Source organism: Chiloscyllium punctatum, chromosome 35, assembly GCF_047496795.1.
Source record: "Chiloscyllium punctatum isolate Juve2018m chromosome 35, sChiPun1.3, whole genome shotgun sequence".
NCBI classification, from domain to species: Eukaryota; Metazoa; Chordata; class Chondrichthyes; order Orectolobiformes; family Hemiscylliidae; genus Chiloscyllium; species Chiloscyllium punctatum.
Window position 1 is genome coordinate 9821669 of NC_092773.1, and position 25731 is coordinate 9847399.

The following is a 25731-nucleotide window of genomic DNA, read 5'->3' on the forward strand; positions in this document are numbered from 1 at the left end:
ATATCCCACACAAACCCATATTCCACCGTGCCGTTCGATCAGAGACCATATCCCACTCAGACACATATCCCACCATGCCTATTGATCACAGACTATATCCAACTCAGACCCATATACCACAGTGCCTATCGATCACAGTGCGTATCCCACAGAGACCCATATCCCACCGTGCCTATCGACCACAGACCATATCCCACTCAGACCCCTATACTACCGTGCCTATCGATCACAGACAGAATCCCACTCAGACCCATATCCCACCGTGCCTATCGATCACAGACAGAATCCCACTCAGACCCATATCCCACCATGCCTATCGATCACAGTGCGTATCCCACAGAGACCCATATCCCACCGTGCCTATCGATCACACACAGAATCCCACTCAGACCCATATCCCACTGTGCCTATCGATCACAGACAGAATCCCACTCAGACCCATATCCCACCATGCCTATCGATCACAGACCGTATCCCACTCAGACCCATATCCCACCGTGCCTATCAATCACAGACAGAATCCCACTCAGACCCATATCCCATCATGCCTATCGATCGGAGACCATATCCCACTCAGACAAATATCCCACCGTGCCTATCGATCACAGACAGAATCCCACTCAGACCCATATCCCACCGTGCCTATCGATCACAGACAGAATCCCACTCAGACCCATATCCCACCGTGCCTATCGATCACAGACCATATCCCACTCAGACCCCTATACCACCGTGCTGATCGATCACAGACAGACTCCCACTCAGACCCATATCCCACAGTGCCTATCGATCACAGACAGAATCCCACTCAGACCCATATCCCACTGTGCCTATCGATCACAGACAGAATCCCACTCAGACCCATATCCCACCGTGCCTATCGATCACAGACAGAATCCCACTCAGACCCATATCCCACCGTGCCTATCGATCACAGACCGTATCCCACTCAGACCCCTATACCACCGTGCCTATCGATCACAGACCATATCCCACTCAGACCCATATCCCACTGTGCCTATCGATCACAGACAGAATCCCACTCAGACCCATATCCCACTGTGCCTATCGATCACAGACCGTATCCCATTCGGACCCATATCCCACACTGCCTATCGATCACAGACCGTATCCCACTTAGACCCATATCCCACACTGCCTATCGATCACAGACCGTATCCCACTCAGACCCGTATCCCACCGTACCTATCGATCACAGACCGTATCCCACTCAGACCCATATCCCACCATGCCTATCGATCACAGACCACAGACCGTATCCCATTCAGACCCATATCCCACACTGCCTATCGATCACAGACCGTATCCCACTCAGACCCATATCCCACACTGCCTATCGATCACAGACCGTATCCCACTCAGACCCATATCCCGCCGTGCCTATCGATCAAAGACCGTATCCCATTCAGACCCATATCACACACTGCCTATTGATCACAGACCGTATCCCACTCAGACCCATATCCCACTGTGCCTATTGATCACAGACCGTATCCCACTCAGACCCATATCCCACTGTGCCTATCGATCACAGACCATATACCACTCAGACCCATATCCCACCGTGCCTATCGATGACAGTGCATATTCCACTCAGATCCATCTGCTCAGAAATGGAGTGAAGAGGTCACTGTGCTTGTACGGTTAACTCTGCCTGTTTGCCTCAGATGCTGCCCGAGCTGCTGAGTTTCTGATTCGGCATCATACTCACTGGATAGAGAGGATTGCTTGTCACCTCAGTCCCATCTTTCAAATAGTATGTCTCGGTGTAGTTGTCCGCAATGAGCTGCCTGTGAAAGGGAAGGGAGAATAAAAGTGGACACCTTTCATGCCTTTGGAATAATGCAGCAATGCTGTGATATGACGTGCATGTCCTTGCTAGCGGACATGTTTAAAACTACTGACTATCTTCATCCACATCAACAAGGTGGAAGATTTAACCTCACGATCCATCGGGTGAACTGAACACTTACTCATTCTTCTCAAGGTGCACCACTTGCTCCTTGCCGTCCACTGAAACCTCAAACTGAATAACCGATGGATGGAGCCCCTGCCAGAGGAGAGATGGCAAAATTCAACTCAACGTCAACTTTCCCCACCTGCCTATTGTCACTTCTCTTGTTCAAACTTGTCTCTCATCTGCTCACGGTTTCTGATTCTGGACCAATCGCCTTACAGAGCATTCTTGTCTCCAGTCCCACTTCCTCTGTTGTAATAGAAGCCCAGTCCCAACGCTGTCATTACATCTGGCTCAGTGCTCATAACCAGAACTACCCTGTATGCTCTCGCAGTTCCCCCTCTGTCACTGTACCCCTGTGTTTCTGTCTCATTGTAAATCTTGCTCACTGTTACTCTGCTGTCAGTTTATCCCAACGTTCTTGTCTAAGAATAAACCCCTCAGACCGTCCACCTTTCAGACATTCTGCTTGGAACCATCAATCCCGTGCCTACCGGTGGTACTGATTAAAGTCAGTTTTATACAATAACCCGTGTTGTTGGTGAGAAACGTGCTGTTCCTGGGTGTCACACAGTACCTCACTCGTTCGTCTGTGCTTTGTGTGGAGCCTCCTGGGGATCACCACTTGGTAATTCTGGACGTCAGGTAGTTTGGAAGCCGCTAAAATTGCTGTGAACACACAACCGAACATTGGTCAGACCGTGGGGTAACCCAAAGACACTGACTGAAGTTACAGGCTGATGGTGGGGATGGGCTGAGCCTTCAGTGATTGGGACTGTTAATCTGGTCTAATCAGGGTGCCCAGGCTGACATGGAAGGTTGAAGGTCAGTGACACTCGGCGCTGCTAAATATCCAACTCACGAAGAGGCAGTGCAATAGTCAAAGGCTGTGTATTTGTAAATACAAGGTGATTGGGGATGGGATACCGGTCTCTGAAGAACATGGGTAAAAGGAAACTTTGGTCAAATGAAGAGCAGGTTTGAGCTTGGCATGTGCAGCTTCAGAGCAGAATAGGTAATGAGTGTTGCTCCAGCCAAATGATCACAGCAGAGCCCAGCACAGTACAGTACGGCACAGCACAGCACAGCACAGTAGAGTCCAGCTTAGCATAGTATGGCACAGCACAGCACAGCAGAGCCCAGCACAGTACAACCCGGCACAGTAGAGTCCAGCTTAGCATAGTATGGCATAGCACAGGACAGCAGAGCCCTGCACAGCACAGCAGAACCCAGCGCAGCACAGCATGGCACAGCACAGCACAGCAGAACCCAGCACAGCACAGTCCGGCACAGTACAGCACAGCAGAACTCAGCACAGCACAGCACAGTTCAGCAGAACCCAGCGCAGCACAGGACAGCCCAGCAGAGCAGAGCCCAGCATAGCAAAGCTCAGCCAGTACAGCATGGCATGGCACAGCACAGCGCAGCCCAGCACAGCCCAGCCCAACACAGCACAGCATGGCACAGCACAGCCCAGCCCAACACAGCACAGCATGGCACAGCACAGCACAGCACAGCAGAGCCCAGCATAGCACAGCACAGCACAACACAGCAGAGCCTAGCAAGCACAGCACAGCAGAGACCAACATAGCTTGGCCCAGCATAGCACAGCATAACTCAGCACAGCACAGCACAACCCACCACAGCATGGCACAGCACAGCAGAGGGATCAAGGATAATGGCATGAGTCACCAAGCTGATCCCCATTCCCTCTCCCAAAGTGAGTGCCCAGGTCCCTTTGAACCAGTGAAGGACTCACAAACAGGAGAGATAGAAGGAGTGAAGTCCATTCGGCCCCTTGAGCATGCTCTCCACCGTCATGCTAATTAGCCGTCATTGCTAATCTTCAACTCCACTTTGCTGCATCGTCCCCAGGTCCCATGCATTCCCCCACAGACTGACGATTTCTCGATCCTGGCCTTTAATATTTGCAATGTTTGGAGACTCCAGAGCACTGAGGGCCCACAAGTCTGGGGTGAAGACTGTTCTCCTCATTGTCGTTCCAAATGTGGTGGTGGTGGGGGGACGCCCTCGCTGTGAGAGGGCACTCCCACCTTCTCCAGTCCCAGTGACTACCCCACCATGCCACCTCCTGAGCCTCCAACCACCCTCCCATTCTCCCAAACTCCAGAGGAAACTGACCCAATTTACACAGCCTTTCATCAGAGAACAGCCCCCTTCTTCCCCGGCTCCAGGCCAAATGAACAATATCGGAAAGGGCACATCAAATTCATCACTGATTTTTAAAAATACACTCCTCAGTGAATCTGAACAGTCACAAACATCAATTGAATTGAATTTATTTATTGTCACATATTCCAAGACACAGTGAAAAGTTTTGTCTTGTGAACAAATCTCTAATAGTCTGGTGTCACAATACACCATGCACACAAGGTACACCCTGGAGATATGGATTGCCTTTGTCTCCTGTTTGCTGATGATTAACCTAGCTGAAAATGTGTTGCTTGAAAAGCGCAGCAGGTCAGGCAACATCCAAGGAACAGGAGAATCGACATTTCGGGCATCAGCCCTTCTTCAGGAATGAGGAAAGTGTGTCCAGCAGGCCAAGATAAAAGGTAGGGAGGAGGGACTTGGGGGAGGGGCGTTGGGAATGCGATAGGTGGAGGGAGGTCAAGGTGAGGGTGATAGGTCGGAGTGGGCGTGGGGGGCGGAGAGGTCAGGAAGGAGATTGCAGGTTAGGAAGGCGGTGCTGAGTTCGAGGGTTGGGACTGAGACAAGGTGGGGGGAGGGGAAATGAGGAAACTGGAGAAATCTGAGTTCATCCCTTGTGGTTGGAGGGTTCCCAGGCGGAAGAGAACACCTCCGGGACACCCAGACCAACCAATCCAACCACCCCGTAGCCCAACACTTCAACTCCCCCTCCCACTCCACCAAGGACATGCAGGTCCTTGGACTCCTCCAGCGCCAGACCATGGCAACATGACGGTTGGAGGAAGAGCGCCTCATCTTCCGCCTGGGAACCCTCCAACCACTCCGGCCTATCACCCTCACCTTGACCTCCCTCCACCTATCGCATTCCCAACGCCCCTCCCCCAAGTCCCTCCTCCCTACCTTTTATCTTAGCCTGCTGGACACACTTTCCTCATTCCTGAAGAAGGGTTATGCCCGAAGCGTCAATTCTCCTGTTCCTTGGATGCTGCCCGACCTTCTGCGCTTTTCCAGCAAAACATTTTCAGCTCTGATCTCCAGCATCTGCAGTCTTCACTTTCTCCTTGATGATTAACCTAATAAGGATCAGTCCTCCACTCTCTGCCCCCCTTCCCTCTCTCTCTCTCTCTCTCTCTCTCCCCGACTTTCCTAAGTTCATAAGATATTGGAGCAGAAATAGGCCATTCGGCCCATCGAGTCTGATCTGCCATTCTGTCATGGCTGATAGGTTCCTCACCCCCATTTTCCTGCCTGCCCTCCATATGCATCCAACCCATTACCCATTAAGAATCTATCTAACTCCTCCTTACATTTCCTCATTGTCCTAGCTTCCACCACACTTCATCGTAGTGAATTTCACAGACTCACACTCTTTGGGAGTAGTTTCTCCTCAACTCTGTGATTAGATTAGATTCCCTACAGTGTGGAAACAGGCCCTTTGGCCCAATAAGTCCACACCGACCCTCCAAAGAATAACTCACCCAGACCCATTTCCCTCTGACTAATACACCTAACACTATGGGTAATTTAGCATGGCCAATCCATCCCAACCTGCACATCTTTGGACTGTGGGAGGAAACCAGAGCACCCGGAGGAAACCCACACAGACATGGGGAGAATGTGTAAACTCCACACAGACAGTTGCCTGAGGCTGGAATTGAACCCAGGTCCCTGGTGCTGTGAGGCAGCCGTGCTAACCAGTGAGACACCATGCTGCCCCAAAACTCACTCAAACTAGGTAGGAGTCAAACCTACAATCTTCCAATCCGTAGTCAGATGTGTTATCCATGTGCGCCACAAGCCCACACATTTTTAAATCTATTTAGATTAGATTAGATTACTTACAATGTGGAAACAGGCCCTTCGGCCCAACAAGTCCACACCGCCCCGCCGAAGCGTAACCCAGCCATACCCCTACATCTACATCTACCTCTTACCTAACACTACGGGCCAATTCACCTGACCTGCACATCTTTGGACTGTGGGAGGAAACCGGAGGAAACCCACGCAGACACGGGGAGAACATGCAAACTCCACACAGTCAGTCGCCTGAGGTGGGAATTGAACCCAGGTCTCTGGCGCTGTGAGGCTGCAGTGCTAACCACTGTGCCACTGTGCCGCCCTGCCACTGTGCCGCCCTACATTTGCTACCGTTATCCTCTCGTCCTAGAATGCGCCACAAGTGGAGCATTGTTGAGGAGCAAGATGCTCCACGTATATTTTATCTACACCTTTCTGTTCCCATCGCCCTCATTCCCCCACTCTCTGACCCCAGCCCCCTTAATCCTCCCCTCTCTATCCCCATCCCTCAACGTTTTCAAGGATTTCTCCTGCTAGAAGTCTGGCTCACTTGCTGCCCCTCTGTCACACTGCAGTCGAAATCCTAAACATTCACCGTGCAGGAGTGTTTCTGCTCCATGTTTATTCTGTGATCACTATCTGTGTTCCCTGTGTGGGTTGACCCATCGAGCACAGTTCCCACATGAACCCAATCCATGTCGAGCTGCTAAGCCTTGATCCAACCTCCTATCCACCGTCTCTGTTCACAGGATGGTACTGCTCAGGCACACAGGGCAATGTTCGTATTGTACACAACGACCCAAGGTTCGAAACTCAGCAGCGCACCAGTCAGTGTTGACAGGTCTGGATTTGACAGGAGTTTGGCAGAACTCCACAAAGTCAGAAGCTGAAGTGATCCATAGTCAAGCTGCAACACCACAGGAAATTACAGCTTTGCCCAGAGCTGACAGTGAGCCAGCAATGCTGCTGTAGGTACTATGGTCATCTAAACCAGAGGTTCCCTCCACACCACTCTGACTGACTGACTGTAAGAGTGCTCTCAAAGCTCTGAGGGTGGCAAGCAAGACTGCAAGAGTCCACACTCACAAACCCTGAGATGTGGGGAAGACAGGTTCACGCTTGGCTGTGATGCTGGTGCAGCCAAATAGCCCCACTGTTCCCCCTCACTACTTCAGCTGGTAGTTACTTGCTCAAAGGGCCAGAGGGAGATTCATGTTTCCCACAAACAAGCTTCAGCCCGCTCACCCTAAAACACACTCATCAAATTCACTTCAAATGAGCAGCTGAGTATCACTCAGGCCAGGGGGTGAAGAAAGACTTACCAAACTCTGCAGCAACTGAACACAGGAGCAGAAAATGCACCAAAGAGCTGGGCTCAACCATGCTTCACCTGTCCGAGGCAACACACAGTACCTCCTGCTGCCTCTGCTGTGTTGTTTTGGCTGGACTATACTCCCTCTCTGTCAGTGCTTCCTCATTCTGCAGACTGGCTGTTTGTTTCAACATGCAAACCCAAAGAGGAGGAGGAGCAGTATCATTGCGCAAGGAGAGGATTTGTGTTTAATCACAGAGCTGGAGATGAAAGTTACTAACCCGAGCAAATATAAACTTTGCTAGAAATTCAGAAGGCAGAATTCAATGGAGGGGGCACAATCCAATCTGTTTAGCCCTGATTTTCGACAATGACTTTCCAACCTGTCTGTCAAAGTCATCCCAGCAACCCCCTCAGCTGGGTCCCATCTCATAGAGTCAGAGAGTCGAACCAGACCAGGCTAACCATAATCCCAAACCTAATCTAGCCCAACCTGCCTGCTCCTGGCCCCTATCCCTCCAAACCTGTGTTATTCACATACATATCCAAAAGTCTTTTAAAGATTGTAATTTCATAGAATCCCCAGAGCATGGAAACAGGCCATTCAGCCCCAAATGGACCAGCATCAACCACTTCCTCAGGAAGCTCATTTCACACATGAACCATTCACAGTTTCAAAATTTTCCCTGCATGTCTTTTTAAAACCACACTCCTCTCACCTTAAAAAACTGCATCGTGGTCTTGAAATCCTTCATTCTAGTAAAAAGACAACTACCGTTAACTCAATCTGCACCGCTCATTATTTTATAAACTTCCATTAGTTCACCGATTGACCTTCTACAATCCAGTGAAAAAGGTCCAAGCCTATCTTCGTAACTCAAACCTTCCATACCCGGCAACACGAGAATCATAGAATCCTTGCAGTGCAGAAACAGACCACTCAGCCCATCAAGTCTGCACTGGTTGTCCAAAAGGCATCCTACCCAGTTCTACCACGACCGCCCTGTCCCTGAGAGGTCATCCGATCATCTGCAATTGTCTCAGCAGAAGGCAGGGCACTGTTGATGGGTCATTGAGTCATATAAGCACAGAAGCAGACCTTTTGGTCTAACTCATCTATCCTGACCCAATTTTCCAAACTGAGCTGGGCCCATTTGCCTCCATTTGGCCCATACCCCTCCAAACCTTTCCTATCAGTGTCCCTGTCCAGATGTCTGCATCCACCATTTCCTCTGGCAGCTTGTTCGACCAGAGATACCGTGCCATTTGAACAGGTCTCACTTTTCAAAATCCCTGAGCTGCAGGAACAACGCAGAGATAGAGGGACACAGCAGGGCCCGGTGCTTAGTGAGGCCTGGCCTCAAGCAAATATTGCCCACGCACACAACACTGATAAATCCGCCTCATCTATGGAACAAACCCGTTCTACAACATGGCTGTACACTCAATGTGCCCTCCTCCCTGGCCCCAAGTCAATGTGTCTGCTCATGTACTCACACTTCCTGACAATGACCTAAATAGAGAGGGAGTAATATACCAATTCCTGAGACATGTAATGACCTTACTGGCAATATCATAATAGACCAGGAACAGCTTATGAAACATTTTCTGCAACAGTTAATGATCTTGATTTTGCTCTTCAATAGCCTGAGGGGTTTATCATTCATACTTTCCACAATGTCATTGATAATTGATGGGCAAATTCAACACAATGTGAGTAATCAGCAAAACGCCAGAACATAATTGTCTTGACAATACAACAAAGATGGTCCCATTATAAACAACTGGAACCATCGAATCCCAACAGCGTGGAAGCAGACTCTTCGGCCCATCAGGTCCACACCGACCCTTGGAAAAGCATCTCACCTAGATCCACTTCCTTATCCCTGTCATCCTGCATTTCCCATGGCGAGCGCACCTAATCTTCATATCCCTGGACACTATGGGCAAGTTAGCACAGCCAATCCACCTAACCTGCACATCTTTGTGACCATGGGAGGAAACCAGAGCACCCAGAGAAAACCCACACAGACACAGGGAGAATGTACAAACTCCACAGAACCTGTGTCTGTGGTGCTGTGACACAGCAGCACTAAAACTAAGCTACTGTGGCACCCTGAAAGCTAGGCTATAACCATGATGATGTGTGTGAACACACCACATGGTTCATTAACTTTCTCAGTTCCTTTTCCCTGGTAAATATTCAGCTGACAAAGGCAGGTACCACTGCTGCTCTGTGTGTCACACAGCTTCGTTGACAAATCTCAATATGGACTCTTCCTCTGGATGGCAATGAATCCCAAATTTTTACACTTTCCCAGGATGAAGGCGTTGCTGGCGAGACAGTATTTGTTGCCCATCCCTAATTGAACAGAGGGCAATTCAAAGTCAGCCACCTTGCTGTGGGTGTGGAGTGACATGGAGGCCAGACTGGTGAAGGATGACAGTTTCCTTCCCTACAAGACCTTAGTGAACCAGATGGGCTTTTCCTGATAATCCACAACAGTTTCACGATCATCATTAGACTCTTCATTCCAGATTATCTAATTAAATTGAAATTCCACCAACTTCCACGGCGGAATTTGATCTGGGGTTCCTGGGTACTCAACTTTTAACAAGTTCAAATTCCACTCCAATTCGATTTGAACCAGGTCTGCAGAGCATGAGCTGGGTCTCCAGGTTTGTCGTCAAAGGATAATACCACTGGGCCATCAGCACCCCCGAGAGAGAAACTCTTCCAGTGATATTCAGGACCCCTTGTGTTGATCACCCACACATATCAGCAATGCACCAATATTCGTCCCTAAGCTTTCTTAGTCCTCATCTGCTGCTCAGGCCAAGTCCATGAGAGTCAGACAAGAGAAGAAGCCAACAAAAGCAACAGCTCAAATTGCCTCAGTGCCTGGCCTGATACACTGCCATGATTCTTCACTGAGACAGAAACCTTCTGCTGCTGTCCATGTCCTGTGCAAGAAGAGTGAGGAGCTGTGAAGGGCAACTTCCACGACCTTGTTTCTCACTGCCCACAAATGCAAAAAGCTGGCCTTGTGCAGGAAGAGTGAACTAATCAGGAGACTGCAAGGTCAGCCAGTCACGTGGAGCTGAATTTCCTGGCTTTGACCATGCTGAACAGCAGGAAAAGGGTAGCCACTGGTGGGACCAGAAGTGAACAGGGTGCTGCAGGTACTCACAGCTCGAGATACCACAGACCAGCATCTCAAAGACAATAAGGACGGCAGATGTTGTAAGTCAGAGTCAATAGATGTGAAGCTGGAAAAGCACAGTAGGTCAGACTTCACCCGAGGAGCAGGAAAGTCAACATTTCAGGCCGAGCCCCTACATCCTGATGAAGGGTTTCAATCCAAAACATTGATTTTCCAGCTCCTCAGATGCTGCCCGACCTGCTGTTTCTCAACGTGCAGGGAGCAGCAATGGCTTAAAGCACAAGATAAAGCACTGACCACAATACCATGAAATAAAACCAAACACTGCAGACACTGGAAACCTGAAACAAAAATACAGACTGCCGCAGAAACTCATCACACCTGGCAACACCCACAGACAGAAAGTAGACAAAGGGTCATCGGACTCGAAGTGTTAATGCTGTTTTTCTCTCTACAGATACTGCCAGACCTGTTGAGTTTCTCCAGCAATGTTTGGATGACACAACCCTCTTCCCAAGTTCAGCGTTGGGGGCTCAGCAATGAGGACAGACCTCGTGGACAAGTCATGTTACGGTAAGACATGGGAACATGCAAACGTGAGCCTGTGTGTGTGTATTTGTGTGTGTGAGAGAGAGAGAGAGAGGTACAGAAACATACATGCACGTGTGAGCTTGGCTATGCCTGTCACATATTTAGTGAGCTGATGACACCATCAGTCAGAGCTACACAGACAGAGAAAAGTTGGATGACCACTCCGATGATGTTTAAGGCTGGGAAGGCAGTGCAAGAGTCCCCTGTGGCCATTCTCCCCTCAAATAGGAAAACTGTTTTAGATACTGTTGGGGGTCTGGTCTCTCAAGGGAAAGCAGTAGCAGCAGCCAAATTAGTGGCATCCTGAGTGGACAGCACAAAGGATCAAAGTGTAGATGATCTGTAGTGATAGAGGACTCTATAGTCAGGGGCACACATGCATGCCTCGGTGACCGCGGGCAAAACTCCAGAATATGTGTTGCCTCCATGGTGTCAGAGTCAAGAATGTCTCTGAGCATGTACAGGATATTCTGAAAGTGGAGGGTGAGCAGCCAGAGGTTGTAGTATATATTGGTATTAACGATACAGGTAGTATCAGAGAGACAAAGTCCTGCAAAGAGAGTTCCGGAAGTCAGGCAGCAAGTTGGAAAGCAGAGCCCCTAGGTTTGTAATCTCTGGATTACTCCCTGTGCCACGTGCCAGTGATGCCAGGAATAGGAAGATAGTATGGTTAAATATGTGGCTAAAGAGCTGTGATCGGAGGGAGGGTTTCTGGAATATAGATCACTGGCGTGTCTTTGGGAGCAGGAGGGTCCTATACGAGAAGGAAGGGTTGCACCTAAACTATCCTGCCAGGGAGGTTTGCTAGTGCCACTCAGGAGAGTTTAAACTAGAGTGGAAGGGTGCGGGAACCAGAGCAGGAGGCCAGCAAGTGAACTGACTGAGGAGGAGTCAGACAGTAAGGCCAGTAAGGTTGAGAGAGGAAGAACAGAAAGGAAGAGGTCAGTGAACATGGTCAGAGTGGTGGTCTGAGTTGTATTTGTTTTAATGTGAGGAGTTAGAACAGGTAAGACAGATGAACTTAGGGCTTGGATTAGTACGTATAACTACAATGTTGTAGCTATTACAGAGATTTGGTTGAGAGAGTGACAAGAGTGGCTTCAGGAGTGATAGAGAAGGCTGGAAAAGGGGTGGGTGAGCCCGGACAAACTTGGTTTGTTTTCATTGGACATTGAAGGATGAGGGAGAAGAAAGAGGTTTATAAAGTTATGAGTGGCATGGACAGTTAGAGTCTTTTTCCCAGGTAGAAATGTCAATCAGGAGAACACATAGCTTTAAGGTAAAAAAGGGGATAAGTTTTTAAAGGAGATGTGAGAGGTATGTTTTTCACACAGAGGGTGGAATGTGTTGCCAGATGATGTGATGGCAGCAGACACACGAGTAACACTAAAGAGGTATGGTTACAGAAACACCAACAGGCAGAGAATGGAAGGCTACAGACTATGGAGAGGCAAAAGGGTTTTACATTAGAAAGTCTCAATGTCTTGGTACAGGAGAAATAAGGAGAACATGCATGTGTGAGCCTCTCTGTGATTGGATAACAGTCTGGAGAAAGGTGTGTGCGTAGGTGATATAAAGAGAGACAGAGAGCAACAACAGGCATGTGTGAGCCTGTTTTTCTTTGTATAGCAATGTGGATCGATGAGAGAAATTGTGTGTATGTCTGTCTGTGTGTATGCTGTGTGCATGTGAGAATACTTGTCTGTGTGAATGTGTGTGTGAGCATGTGATGGTGTGTGGTGGGTGAGATCTGTGTGTCAGAGTGGACATGTAAGTAAATGTGTGAAGTATGTGTGTGAGTGTGAGAGACAGAGAGCATGTGTGTGTGTGTACGTGTGTGAGCACAGCTTTGTACATGATGCCTACCCACAGGTACATGTACAAGGTGAGAGGCCTACAGGACTGAGCCACAGAGCAATGCGATGACCATGCTGACTGCCTGAAATGTGACGTTTGACAGTCAAAGTCCTCCATGATTTAATCACTGATATTCTGACCACATAGCTCAGCTCAGCAGCAGGAAATGTAAACCCAAAGAAAAATACAACCAAAGCTTCCTTCTGCGATGACACACTGTGACTGCAGAGTTCCAATTCTCAATCTGCTTTGTCATCTGATCTTGTACAGTGCCTTTCTTTTCTTAGGTAAGGAAGGAGGAAGTTCGAGCTTTGAGGGGGTGTTTAAGACCGGCAAGTCACGTAGGGAGAAACAAACAAACCAGCTATTTATAAGAGGGAAAAGAGAGCCAGCAGATCTCCCTCCTACTTGAGCACTGATTCACAATGCATAGAATGGCATTGTCTCACTGAGAATGAAATGGCCAGGGATTGCCTGGCCCAGGAGAACTGGCTGGTAATAGGAATGGCGGGTGGTGTGAGGGAACTGCAGCTAAATGGGCATGCTGAATGAATGAGAGCAGGGTACAGAGCTGTGGAGACAGGTCCATTAGGACAATGTTGCTGACAGGGCTGAGGAAAGATAATGCTGATTTAAACAGCAACAGCAACACTGATGCCTCTGAAACACTCTGCAGTCAGAAGGCCATTCAGTCCATCGAACCTGCTCTGCCATTTGATCCTATCATGGCTGATCTCCTCTCAGTCCTAGCTCCACTGTCCCACCCTCTCCCCATAGCTCGTCAAGCCGTTAATGGTCAAAACTCTCTCTGTTTTGTCCTTAAATTTATTCACTCTCCTACCATCCACTGCACATATTCACGGTCCTTTGAAAGAGATTTCTCCTCATCTCCGTTTTAAATCTGCTGCCCCTTCTTTGAAAATGATGACCTCTCGTTCTAGAGGAAATATCCACTTGGTCAATCACCTTTAGAATCTTATACACCTCAGTCAGAGCTCCTCTCTTTGTTCCAAACCCATCAAAGCAGGCCCCTGATACACATATGAATGTTCATTCTTACAAGCACAGTCCTATGCAGGGTTGTCATGTTAAAGAGCTGACATATGAACATTTCCTGAACTTTACCAACAGCTGCTTGATATTGTCCTGTTCCAACTAGTATCCAAATGAACTTGTCACTCACCTCCAGGAATGAGCCTCTCCACAGCCCGAGGGCTGCCTGTATAGGCCGAAGGTGCACAATCTCTCTTCGTAAGGCAAGCCCCTGAGCTCTGGAATCAATCTGGTGAACCTCCTCTGAACTGAGTGCAATGCAACTACATCCCTCCTCAATGAAGAGGGAACAAAGGCAGAATGAGAGTGCGTGGGGAGGCAGGCAAATCGAGAGACCTTGTTCTTAGAAGAGAGATGAAGATTGAAAGTAACCTTCAGATTGAAGATCATACTGAGATGGAGCTCAACAGAGTGGTCATAGAGTCGTACAGCACAAAAACAGACCATTTGGTCCAACTCATCCACGCTGACCAGACTTAATCCATATCCCTCTAAACCCTCCCTATTATATCCCCATCCAGATGCCTTTTAAAAGCTGTAATTGTAGCAGCCTCCACCACTTCCTCAGGCAGCTCATTCCATACACGTACACCCTCTGCGTGAAAAGGCTACTCCTTCGGTCCCTGTTAAATCTGTCCCCTCTCACCCTAAACCTATGCCCTCTAGTTCTAGACTCCCCCACCCCAGGGAAAAGATTTTGTCTATTTATCCTATCCATGCCCCTCATGATTTTATAAATCACTGTAAGGTCACCCCTCAGCCTCTGACGCTCCAGGGAAAACAGCCCCAGCCTGTTCAGCCTCTCCCTGTAGCTCAAATCCTCCAACCCTGGCAACATCCTTGAAAATCTATTGTGAACCCTTGCAGGTTTCACAACATCTTTCCTCTTGGACGATCAGATTTGCATGAAGTATTCCAAAAGTGGGCTCACCAATACCCTGTACAGCTCCAATGTGACCTCCCAACCCCCATACTCAATGCAGTGACTAATGAAAGCAAGTGCACAACAGCTCCTTCATCCACCCTGTCTCCCTGCAACTCCACTTTCAAGGAATTATCACCCGGAAAGGGAAACAAGTGACAGGAAATGAAAGAGAGATAAAACAATAGCTTCCAGATCTGAGGTAGTTGAGCAAAGAGGAGCTGAGGGTGACCAGAACACTATTAAATGGTGCAGCAGGTTCCAGGGATTGCATGGTCTTCTGCTTTCATTTCCTATGCTCATCATAAATGCCCCATGCCCACCTATCTCACTAGGATACTCACATCCAGAACCAGTGATGGAAGGGGGCACTGACAGAATTACTATTAGCTTTATTGTCACATGTACTCACATGACTACAGTGCAAGGTTTCCAAGTCACTGCATTACAGCACCATCTTCGTACCAACGCATCAAGGTACAGACTCTGAACTGCAAATTTTAAGGGACAAAAAGAAAAATTTAAAGAAGCAAAAAGTGCAGAATAACACTCCGTCCAGCCCAGTCCATGGTGGCAACTAGCCTCCGTTCCATGCTGGGCCTTGACTCCAGACTGTGCTGGGCTTTGACAGCAGACTGTGCTGGGCCATGACACCAGACCGTGCTGGGCCTTGACTCCAGACTGTGCTGGGCCTTGACTCCAGACTGTGCTGGGCTTTGACCACGGACTGCGCTGTGCCATGACACCAGACCGTGCTGGGCCTTGACCCCAGACCATATTGGGCCTTGACTCCAGATCACGTTGGGCCTTGACTCCAGGCCATGTCAGGCCTTGACTCCAGACTGTGATGGGCTTCACTCAGGACCGTGCTGGGCCTTGACTCCAGACCGTACTGGGTCTTGACTCCAGACCACGTTGGGCCTTGACTCCAGACTGTGTTCGGCCTTGATTCCAGACTGTGCTGGGCCTTGATTCCAGACCGTACTGGGCCTTTACCCCAGACCGTGCTGGGCCTTCACCCCAGACTGTGCTGGGTCTTGACTCCAGACCGTGCTGGGCCTTGATTCCAGACCGTGCTGGGCCTTGATTCCAGACCGTGCTGGGCCTTGACTCCAGACCGTGCTGGGCCTTGACTCCAGACCGTGCTGGGCCTTGATTCCAGACCGTGCTGGGTCTTGACTCCAGACCGTGCTGGGCCTTGATTCCAGACCGTGCTGGGCCTTGACTCCAGACCGTGCTGGGCCTTGATTCCAGACCGTGCTGGGCCTTGATTCCAGACCGTGCTGGGCCTTGATTCCAGACCGTGCTGGGCCTTGACTCCAGACCGTGCTGGGCCTTGATTCCAGACCGTGCTGGGCCTTGATTCCAGACCGTGCTGGGCCTTGATTCCAGACCGTGCTGGGCCTTGATTCCAGACCGTGCTGGGCCTTGACTCCAGACCGTGCTGGGCCTTGATTCCAGACTATGCTGGGCCTTGATTCCAGACTGTGCTGGACCTTGATTCTAGACCGTGCTGGGCCTTGAATCCAGACCGTGCTGGGCCTTGATTCCAGACCGTGCTGGGCCTTGACTTCCTTGACTCCAGACCGTGCTGGAACCTGACCCCGTACTGTGCTGGGCCTTCACCCCAGACTGTGCTGGGCCTTGACTCCAGACCGTGCTGGGACTTGACTCCAGACCATGCTGGGCCTTCACCCCAGAGTGTGCTGAGCCTTGACTCCAGACTGTGCTGGGCCTTGACCCCAGACCGTGCTGGGACTTGACCCCATACTGTGCTGGGACTTGACCCCATACTGTGCTGGGCCTTTACCCCAGACCGTGCTGGGTCTTGACTCCAGACCGTGCTGGGCCTTGACTCCAGACTGTGCAGGGACTTGACCCCGTACTGTGCTGGGCCTTCGCCCCAGAGTGTGCTGGGACTTGACCCCATACTGTGCTGGGCCTTTACCCCAGACCGTGCTGGGCCTTGACACCAGACCGTGCTGGGCCTTGATTCCAGACCGTGCTTGGCCTTGACTCCAGACTGTGCTGGTCCTTGACTCCAGACCGTGCTGGGCCTTGATTCCAGACCGTGCTGGATCTTGTTTCCAGACCGTGCTGGGCCTTGATTCCAGACCGTGCTGGGCCTTGACTTCCTTGACTCCAGACCGTGCTGGAACTTGACCCCGTACTGTGCTGGGCCTTCACCCCAGACTGTGCTGGGCCTTGACTCCAGACCGTGCTGGGACTTGACTCCAGACCGTGCTGGGACTTGACTCCAGACCGTGCTGGGCCTTCACCCCAGACCGTGCTGGGCCTTGACTCCAGACTGTGCTGGGCCTTGACCCCAGACCGTGCTGGGACTTGACCCCATACTGTGCTGGGACTTGACCCCATACTGTGCTGGACCTTTACCCCAGACCGTGCTGGGCCTTGATTCCACACTGTGCTGGGCCTTCACCCCAGACCGTGCTGGGTCTTGACTCCAGACCGTGCTGGGCCTTGACTCCAGACTGTGCAGGGACTTGACCCCGTACTGTGCTGGGCCTTCACCCCAGAGTGTGCTGGGACTTGACCCCATACTGTGCTGGGCCTTTACCCCAGACCGTGCTGGGCCTTGACTCCAGACTGTGCTGGGCTTGGATTCCAGACCGTGCTGGGCCTTGATTCCAGACCGTGCTGGGCCTTGACTCCAGACTGTGCTGGGCCTTGATTCCAGACCGTGCTGGGCCTTGACACCAGACCGTGCTGGGCCTTGATTCCAGACCGTGCTTGGCCTCGACTCCAGACTGTGCTGGTCCTTGACTCCAGACCGTGCTGGGCCTTGATTCCAGACCGTGCTGGGCCTTGACTTCCTTGACTCCAGACCGTGCTGGAACTTGACCCCGTACTGTGCTGGGCCTTCACCCCAGACTGTGCTGGGCCTTGACTCCAGACCGTGCTGGGACTTGACTCCAGACCGTGCTGGGACTTGACTCCAGACCGTGCTGGGCCTTGACTTCCTTGACTCCAGACCGTGCTGGAACTTGACCCCGTACTGTGCTGGGCCTTCACCCCAGACCGTGCTGGGACTTGACCCCATACTGTGCTGGGACTTGACCCCATACTGTGCTGGACCTTTACCCCAGACCGTGCTGGGCCTTGATTCCACACTGTGCTGGGCCTTCACCCCAGACCGTGCTGGGTCTTGACTCCAGACCGTGCTGGGCCTTGACTCCAGACTGTGCAGGGACTTGACCCCGTACTGTGCTGGGCCTTCGCCCCAGAGTGTGCTGGGACTTGACCCCATACTGTGCTGGGCCTTTACCCCAGACCGTGCTGGGCCTTGATTCCAGACTGTGCTGGGCCTTCACCCCAGACCGTGCTGGGCCTTGAATCCAGACCGTGCTGGGCCTTGTCTCCAGACTGTGCAGGGTGAGGCTGAACAGGCTGGGGCTGTTTTTCCTGGAGCGTCGGAGGCTGAGGTGACCTTATAGAAGTTTATAAAACCATGGGGGCTTGGATAGGGTAAATAGAAAAGGTCTTTTTCCAGAGTGTCGGTGAGTCCAGTACTAGTGGGCATAGGTTTAGGGTGATAGGAAGGGTTCAGAGGGATAGGGACCAGGTGCTGGCAGGTGGTACTAGATCGGATTGGGATATCTGGTCAGCATGGACAGGTTGGACCGAAGGGTCTGCTTCCATGCTGTACATCTCTATGACTCTATAAACAGGATGAGGCAAAAGTTATCTTGTGTTCAATGTGATTCTGTCATTTTATCATTTTGAAGTGAGGGTTCCGAATTAGTTTCTATTTATTTTTGGATTTGTTTTGCAAAATATATTACAAAGCATAAGTTCCAGCTGTTTCTGTGGTCAGTCTTAACTTCCGGTTCTATATTAGAGAGCTCGATCATAGGTAAAATTTCCCAAATGTGTTGTAAGCCTGAATTTACAAGAAAAGCATTAGTAAACCATTGCGCATTGAAACATCAATCAAGGAGCTCTGCAAGACGAGGTACTGAATGACTGAATAGCCTCAGCAAATTGAAGGTAATCGTAGAAACGAACATCAAAAGATATTTCGAACTTGAAAAGACTGATAGGAGTATGAAATAATGCAAATCTTGTAGTTTGAAGACAAATTGCAATTAACATTTGAGACCTAATAACATCAGATTAATCCAGACTTTGGGATATTCATTACTGAAATAAATTTCAATGATATCACATCATCAAAACAAACCTGTTGTCGTAAACTGTTTGTTGGAAATGATAAAAAAAACCCAATTGGAATCATACTTTCCCAATGGAGACAGCATACAGTATAACATATTATCTCTGGGTCTGTGTCTACTCTATTTCTGAAAGAATTCAGGCGGCATTCGACTGAGTGTTGCACCAAGTAGCCCCACAAACTTGTCTGTGTGGAGTTTGCACATTCTACTATTGCCAGACTACTCCGACCCCTTGGCGTCATGGTAGCCCACAAAACCCACCAACACACTAAAACAACAGCTAATGAACTTGAAAGACCCCAGACAGACAATGAGCAAAACTAATGTCATTTACAAAATACCATGCAAGGACTGTAACAAACATTGCATTGGACAAACAGGCAGAAAACTAGCCCCCAGGATACATGAACACCAAATTGTCACAAAAAGACATGACCCTCTCTCACACGTATCCTCACATACGGATGAGGAAGGACACCACTTCGACTGGGACAACATATCCATCCTAGGACAAGCCAAGTAAAGACACACATGGGAATTCCTCGAACTCTATCAAAAAATACATCGAGTTAGACCCCATCTACCACCCTGTGAGAAAAGGAACAGAGAGTGACTTTACCACAGGAAATAACATCACCACAGGAAATGACATTACCAACCCAAAGAAACTCAAACATATAAATAGAAAGCAGGGATTTTCAGCATTGCTTCGCCTGAGGTCCACTGAAAACGTTACCTAATAGGGTAATGAAACGTCTGGAAATGAACCTTTCAGCTCAATGAGCCAACCTACATCCCAAACCTCAACCTGAGCTCCAAATCTTCTCAAAACTTGCACATTCTCCCTGACTCTGCGAGGGTTTCCCCTGGGTGCTCCAGTTTCCTCCCACAGTTCAAAGATGTGTAGGTCAGGTGGATTGGCTGTGTTAAATTACTTTCAGTGCCCAGAGTTGTGCAGTCTTTCCCTGCTGACCCATCACTGAGACAGTGAGACGCAAACAGGAGAGAATAAGACAGCCCCCATTTGAATAGTCCATCTTGCAGCCCCCTAACAGCCCACTGGGTGGCACTCTCACACCTATGAGTCCCACTCCATTGACCCAAGCAGTGAATCCAAGCTGAATGCTGCAGTGCAGTACCGAGGGAGTGCTACACCGTCAGAGATGCTGCTTCCCAATCAGTGCTGATCTAAAAAGGAGAGGAGGTGGAGGCATCCCTGGGCTTGCTGTCTGGGACCCCGCCTCATTTCTCAGGCTAAGTCAATAAGTCTCCGAAAAATGGGCTGGAGTCAGAGGTGTCGCTTGTGGGATCAGACTGTGTAAGATTTGCAAGTTCACAACAGCAAAGGATGGAATCTGACACAGCTGAGTGGGGGGCTGTAGAATGCTAAACCAGTGGAGAAGACAGCACCATCCTTTTAGCAAACAGCACTGTGGACTGCATCTTTGTCTCCCTCATCCATAAACCCCTGTGATCTTTCTGCCTGCCCTTTGCCAGGACACACAGTCACTGGGACTGGGTATAGCCAGATAGACTCTCGACTCAGAGTGTCTCAAACCCACTCCTTGTAGGGATTGGAACGAGCTCAGCCAAGTTGGCTGCCTAGAATTGGAGTTGCCTGACAGGGCCTGTTAATCTGGTTCAATCAGGGATCTCTGGCTGACTGATAAGAACAGGAGGGTCAGGGGTTCCGTTCACTCTGGGAGCTGAGGGAGCTCGATCAGTGTCTAGGACCCTCCACTTGTAAATAAAGGGTGACTTGGTGACAGAATACCAGCCTCTAGTGAGTTACCTCACCCTCAGTCCCCCCCACCACCACTTCCCCACAGCCTCCTGGGAAACAATGGAACAAAACAGTTCGAGGATCCTCAGGCACTCACACAGCAGATCTGACCCTCCACACCCAGTCGGAGTGGGTCTTCCCACTTAAAGGCCATGTGGATTCTTGGATCTTACTCCTCTCTCTTCATCTCAAACATCACCCCCCCGGTCTCCTCTTGGTTGTCTTAATGTGCCTGTGATTTCCTCTTGCTGCGTGGCTCCATATCCACATGGGAACACCACCCCCTGCAAGTTCCCCTCTGAGTCCCTCACCAACCTGACTTGGAAATATATCGCTGTTCCTTCCCTGTCACTGGGTCAGAATCCTGGAAATCCCTCCCTCAGGGAATTGTGGTCCACCTACGGCACAGGGACTGCAGCGGCTAAGGAACACAATTTCTCAGGGGCAACTAGGAACAGGCAATAAATGCTGGGCCCAGCCAGCAACATCCAAGTCCCAAGAGTGAATTTAAAAGAAACGTATCCACGAGTTCGGGTTCAAACTGGACTGATCACAGAGAATACTGGATTAGTGGTGCTGGAAGAGCACAGCAGTTCAGGCAGCATCCAACGAGCAGCGAAATCGACGTTTCGGGCAAAAGCCCTTCATCAGGAATAAAGGCAGTGAGCCTGAAGCGTGGAGAGATAAGCTAGAGGAGGGTGGGGGTGGGGAGAGAGTAGCATAGAGTACAATGGGTGAGTGGGGGAGGGGATGAAGGTGATAGGTCAAGGAGGAGAGGGTGGAGTGGATAGGTGGAAAAGAAGATAGGCAGGTTGGACAAGTCCGGACAAGTCAAGGAGACAGTGCTGAGCTGGAAGTTTGACACTAGGATGAGGTGGGGGAAGGGGAAATGAGGAAACTGTTGAAGTCCACATTGATGCCTTGGGGTTGAAGTGTTCCGAGGCGGAAGATGAGGCGTTCTTCCTCCAGGCGTCTGGTGGTGAGGGAGCGGTGGTGAAGGAGGCCCAGGACCTCCATGTCCTCGGCAGAGTGGGAGGGGGAGTTGAAATGTTGGGCCACGGGGCGGTGTGGTTGATTGGTGCGGGTGTCTCGGAGATGTTCCCTAAAGCGCTCTGCTAGGAGGCGCCCAGTCTCCCCAATGTAGAGGAGACCACATCGGGAGCAACGGATACAATAAATGATATTAGTGGATGTGCAGGTGAAACTTTGATGGATGTGGAAGGCTCCTTTAGGGCCTTGGATAGAGGTGAGGGAGGAGGTGTGGGCACAGGTTTTACAGTTCCTGCGGTGGCAGGGGAAAGTGCCAGAATGGGAGGGTGGGTCGTAAGGGGGTGTGGACCTGACCAGGTAGTCACGGAGGGAACGGTCTTTGCAGAAGGTGGAAAGGGGTGGGGAGGGAAATAAATCCCTGGTGGTGGGGTCTTTTTGGAGGTGGCGGAAATGTTGGCGGATGATTTGGTTTATACGAAGGTTTGTAGGGTGGAAGGTGAGCACCAGGGGCGTTCTGTCCTTGTTATGGTTGGAGGGGTGGGGTCTGAGGGCGGAGGTGCGGGATGTGGACGAGGTGTGTTGGAGGGCATCTTGAACCACGTGGGAAGGGAAATTGCGGTCTCTAAAGAAGGAGGCCATCTGGTGTGTCCTATGGTGGAACTGGTCCTCCTGGGAGCAGATACGGCGGAGGCGGAGAAATTGGGAATACGGGATGGCATTTTTGCAAGAGATAGGGTGGGAAGAGGTGTAATCCAGGTAGCTATGGGAGTCGGTGGGTTTGTAAAAAATGTCAGTGTCAAGTCGGTCGTCACTAATGGAGATGGAGAGGTCCAGGAAGGGGAGCGAGGTGTCAGAGATGGTCCAGGTAAATTTAAGGTCAGGGTGGAATGTGTTGGTGAAGTTGAAGAATTGCTCAACCTCCTCGCGGGAGCACGAGGTGGCGCCAATGCAGTCATCAATGTAGCGGAGGAAGAGGTGGGGAGTGGTGCCGGTGTAATTACGGAAGATCGACTGTTCCACTTAGCCAACAAAGAGACAGGCATAGCTGGGGCCCATATGTGTGACCATGGCTACGCCTTTGGTCTGGAGGAAGTGGGAGGATTCAAAGGAGAAATTGTTAAGGGTGAGGACCAGTTCGGCCAAACGAATGAGAGTGTCAGTGGAAGGGTACTGTTGGGGACGTCGGGAGAGGAAAAAACGGAGGGTTTGGAGGTCATGGCGGATGGAGGTGTAGAGGGATTGGATATCCATGGTGAAGATGAGGCGTTGGGGGCCGGGGAAAGGGAAGTCTTGGAGGAGGTGGAGGGCACGGGTGGTGTCTCGAACGTATGTGGGGAGTTCCTGGACTAGGGGGGATAGGACAGTGTCAAGGTAGGTAGAGATGAGTTCAGTGGGGCAGGAGCATGCTGAGACAATGGGTCGGCCAGGTGATCACAGAGAAGGCTAGTTCAAGTATTGTCCTCACTCAGCTTTGGACTTTCATCAAACTCTCTTCCTTGATACTTAATACTCCAACACTTGGTGCCCAGAGCTGTACCAAGCTCTAAGCTCACGGTTACATTCTTGAGAACTCAATTGATTTTCTATTTCTAATCCAACGTGCTCTGCCCATACAGTACTATTTAAGCCCAGTGGGCAGCAAATGCATGGCATCATTACAAAGTTGTCCCTGGGTCTGAAAGCTCTTTCACAACAGATTTCATTCCTTCACCCATGTTAGGTCTCACTTTACCATGAAGCTTCGACTTCCTTCAAGATCCTACATTTCAACTCTCCCTCCCACTCTGCCGAGGACATGGAGGTCCTGGGCCTCCTTCACCGCCGCTCCCTCACCACCAGACGCCTGGAGGAAGAACGCCTCATCTTCCGCCTCGGAACACTTCAACCCCAGGGCATCAATGTGGACTTCAACAGTTTCCTCATTTCCCTTTCCCCCACCTCACTCCAGCTCCAAACTTCCAGCTCAGCACTGTCCCCATGACCTGTCCTTACTGCCTATCTTCCTTTCCACCTATCCACTCCACCCTCCTCTCTGACCTATCACCTTCATCCCCTCCCCCACTCACTTATTGTACTCTGTGCTACTTTCTCCCCACCCCCACCCTCCTGTCATTTATCTCTCCACCCTTCCGGCTCTCTGCCTGTATTCCTGATGAAGGGCTTTTGCCCGAAACATCGATTTTCCCACTCCTCGGACGCTGCCTTTTCCAACACCACTCTAATCTAAACTCCTGTGTTAAAAACAATTCCTGGTTTCTCTGGGTTTCTCAATGTTTTGTTTGTGGGGATTTGCTGCCATCTAGTGAGCAGTCTCAAAAGCTCTGTATTCAGCAGTTAAGCCACCGATGCTCAAACTCAAATCGAAGGGGGAAATACAGTGTGCAAACTCCAGGTTACAGGCACCACCATTCTCCCAGGGTCTGCACACAGAGAGATAGAGGGAAAGGGGTGCAGACAAACCTAAGGAGCGGTGGAGTGAGTGAAAGGAAGAAACACAAGCAGGGTGGGAGCGGAAACAAAGGGAAAATGAGAGAGACAAGTCGAGGGAAAGGGAGAGAAAGAGAAGGCTGAGTGAGAGGAAAGAATAGGATGGTGAGGAACAGGAGAGGGAGGGTGAAAGGGGTCAAGGGGGAAGTCAGGGAGAGCAGAGGGAGGAGTTATTGTTAGGGCGGAGGCTATTTGGCCCATTGTGATTGTGGTGGCTCTTCAAACAAGCATCATGCCAAATGCCTAGCTTACCCCCCCACCTACACATTATTATTGTCCAAATAACCATCCAGTGCTACAACTGAACCTGTCTCCACCACACTTCCCGACAGTGTATTCCCAGACGTGACGACTTGCAGAGTGAACTAAGGCTTCCTCACCTCGCATTTGCTACTTTTGCAAATCACTTTCAGTCTGTGACCTCCCGTTCTTGATCCTTGGCTCATTGTCCCACTCAACCTTTTTGTTTTAATCTGCAAAAGTGAGAGCACAGATCGTTCAAAGTTACCGAATTAAACATCTTACCAAGATCAGGTTTTAAACAATAGGATTTATCGACCAAGTTACCCGACTGACACAATCATTAGTTGATTGTCAAAAAGAATTATCAAAATGCAATAATCAGTTGACAGACACAGTCAGTAGTGTTTGTTTATCCCTCCAAACATCCTCAAAACACGCTCTCATCACGAAAAGAAAATACAACAACAGACTTCGAGGCAAAGATTGGTTTTCTGGCAAAAAAATACTTTGGCTGCTGGGTTATCTTTGAAGGCAAGGTGGTAAAGTGTCGGATTATCCAGTGACTGTTTCTCTGATGTTCTGGTGTGTTCGCTCAGTCAGTAATCATGCACAGTTGCCTCTGAAACTTTGCAGACACAGCTTGCTCAGGAACTACAATTTCAGCACAAAACCCCCCCCCCCAGAAACTGCAAGAAAAGCTCAGCAGATCTGGCATCATTGGTGGAAGGAAGTCAGGTTCAGTGACCCTTCCTGTTTTTCTGTTTTTGTTTCTGATTTCCGGCATCCACAGCTCAGTGGGTTTTAAACTTGAGAAGCTCTTTCAATCACTCTTACAAAACAGCAAAAGGGCTTCAGTTCAAATTCACCAAGAACACTTTCTTCCCATTTCATGAGACAGGGCTGTGGGTGAAAACCAGTGTGGAGATCATGTGATTTGATAGCAATGTTCCACTGAGACGTTTCCTATTGATGATGTACAGAGCACACAAGATGTGAAGTCTCCACCTTGTCTCAACATAATGCAAAGACAGACATCAATCTCCAGGTGAGGACACTTAGACTAGTTGAGTGCAATAAATATTGGCCTTTGGCACCTCTGTGAAATTTTCTCGATTGGAAGGAGTTTGAATCAACATCAGATGAGGGCAGGGTGTAATTCATATGTTGACACTCTCTTACCTCGTTTACA

General features: G+C 49.9%; 1 protein-coding gene across 3 annotated transcripts in view; it reads right to left on the minus strand.

Moving 5' to 3' along the window:
• LOC140459631 (zinc metalloproteinase-disintegrin-like MTP9) overlaps nucleotides 1–25731 on the minus strand; it is a 94804-nt gene that overhangs the window by 46966 nt on the left and 22107 nt on the right. For 2 of the 3 annotated variants that reach the window (XM_072553934.1, XM_072553933.1), the window contains exons 1-4: nucleotides 7270–7420; nucleotides 2556–2647; nucleotides 1995–2071; nucleotides 1733–1811 (exon numbers count right to left, since the gene is read on the minus strand). In XM_072553934.1, coding sequence (XP_072410035.1) covers nucleotides 1733–1811; nucleotides 1995–2071; nucleotides 2556–2647; nucleotides 7270–7330 — 309 coding nt within the window. In that variant the 5' untranslated portion in view covers nucleotides 7331–7420. Of the gene's footprint in view, nucleotides 1–1732; nucleotides 1812–1994; nucleotides 2072–2555; nucleotides 2648–7269; nucleotides 7421–24679; nucleotides 24773–25731 lie in introns of those variants that run through there. The other variant, XM_072553935.1, reaches the window with a different exon arrangement.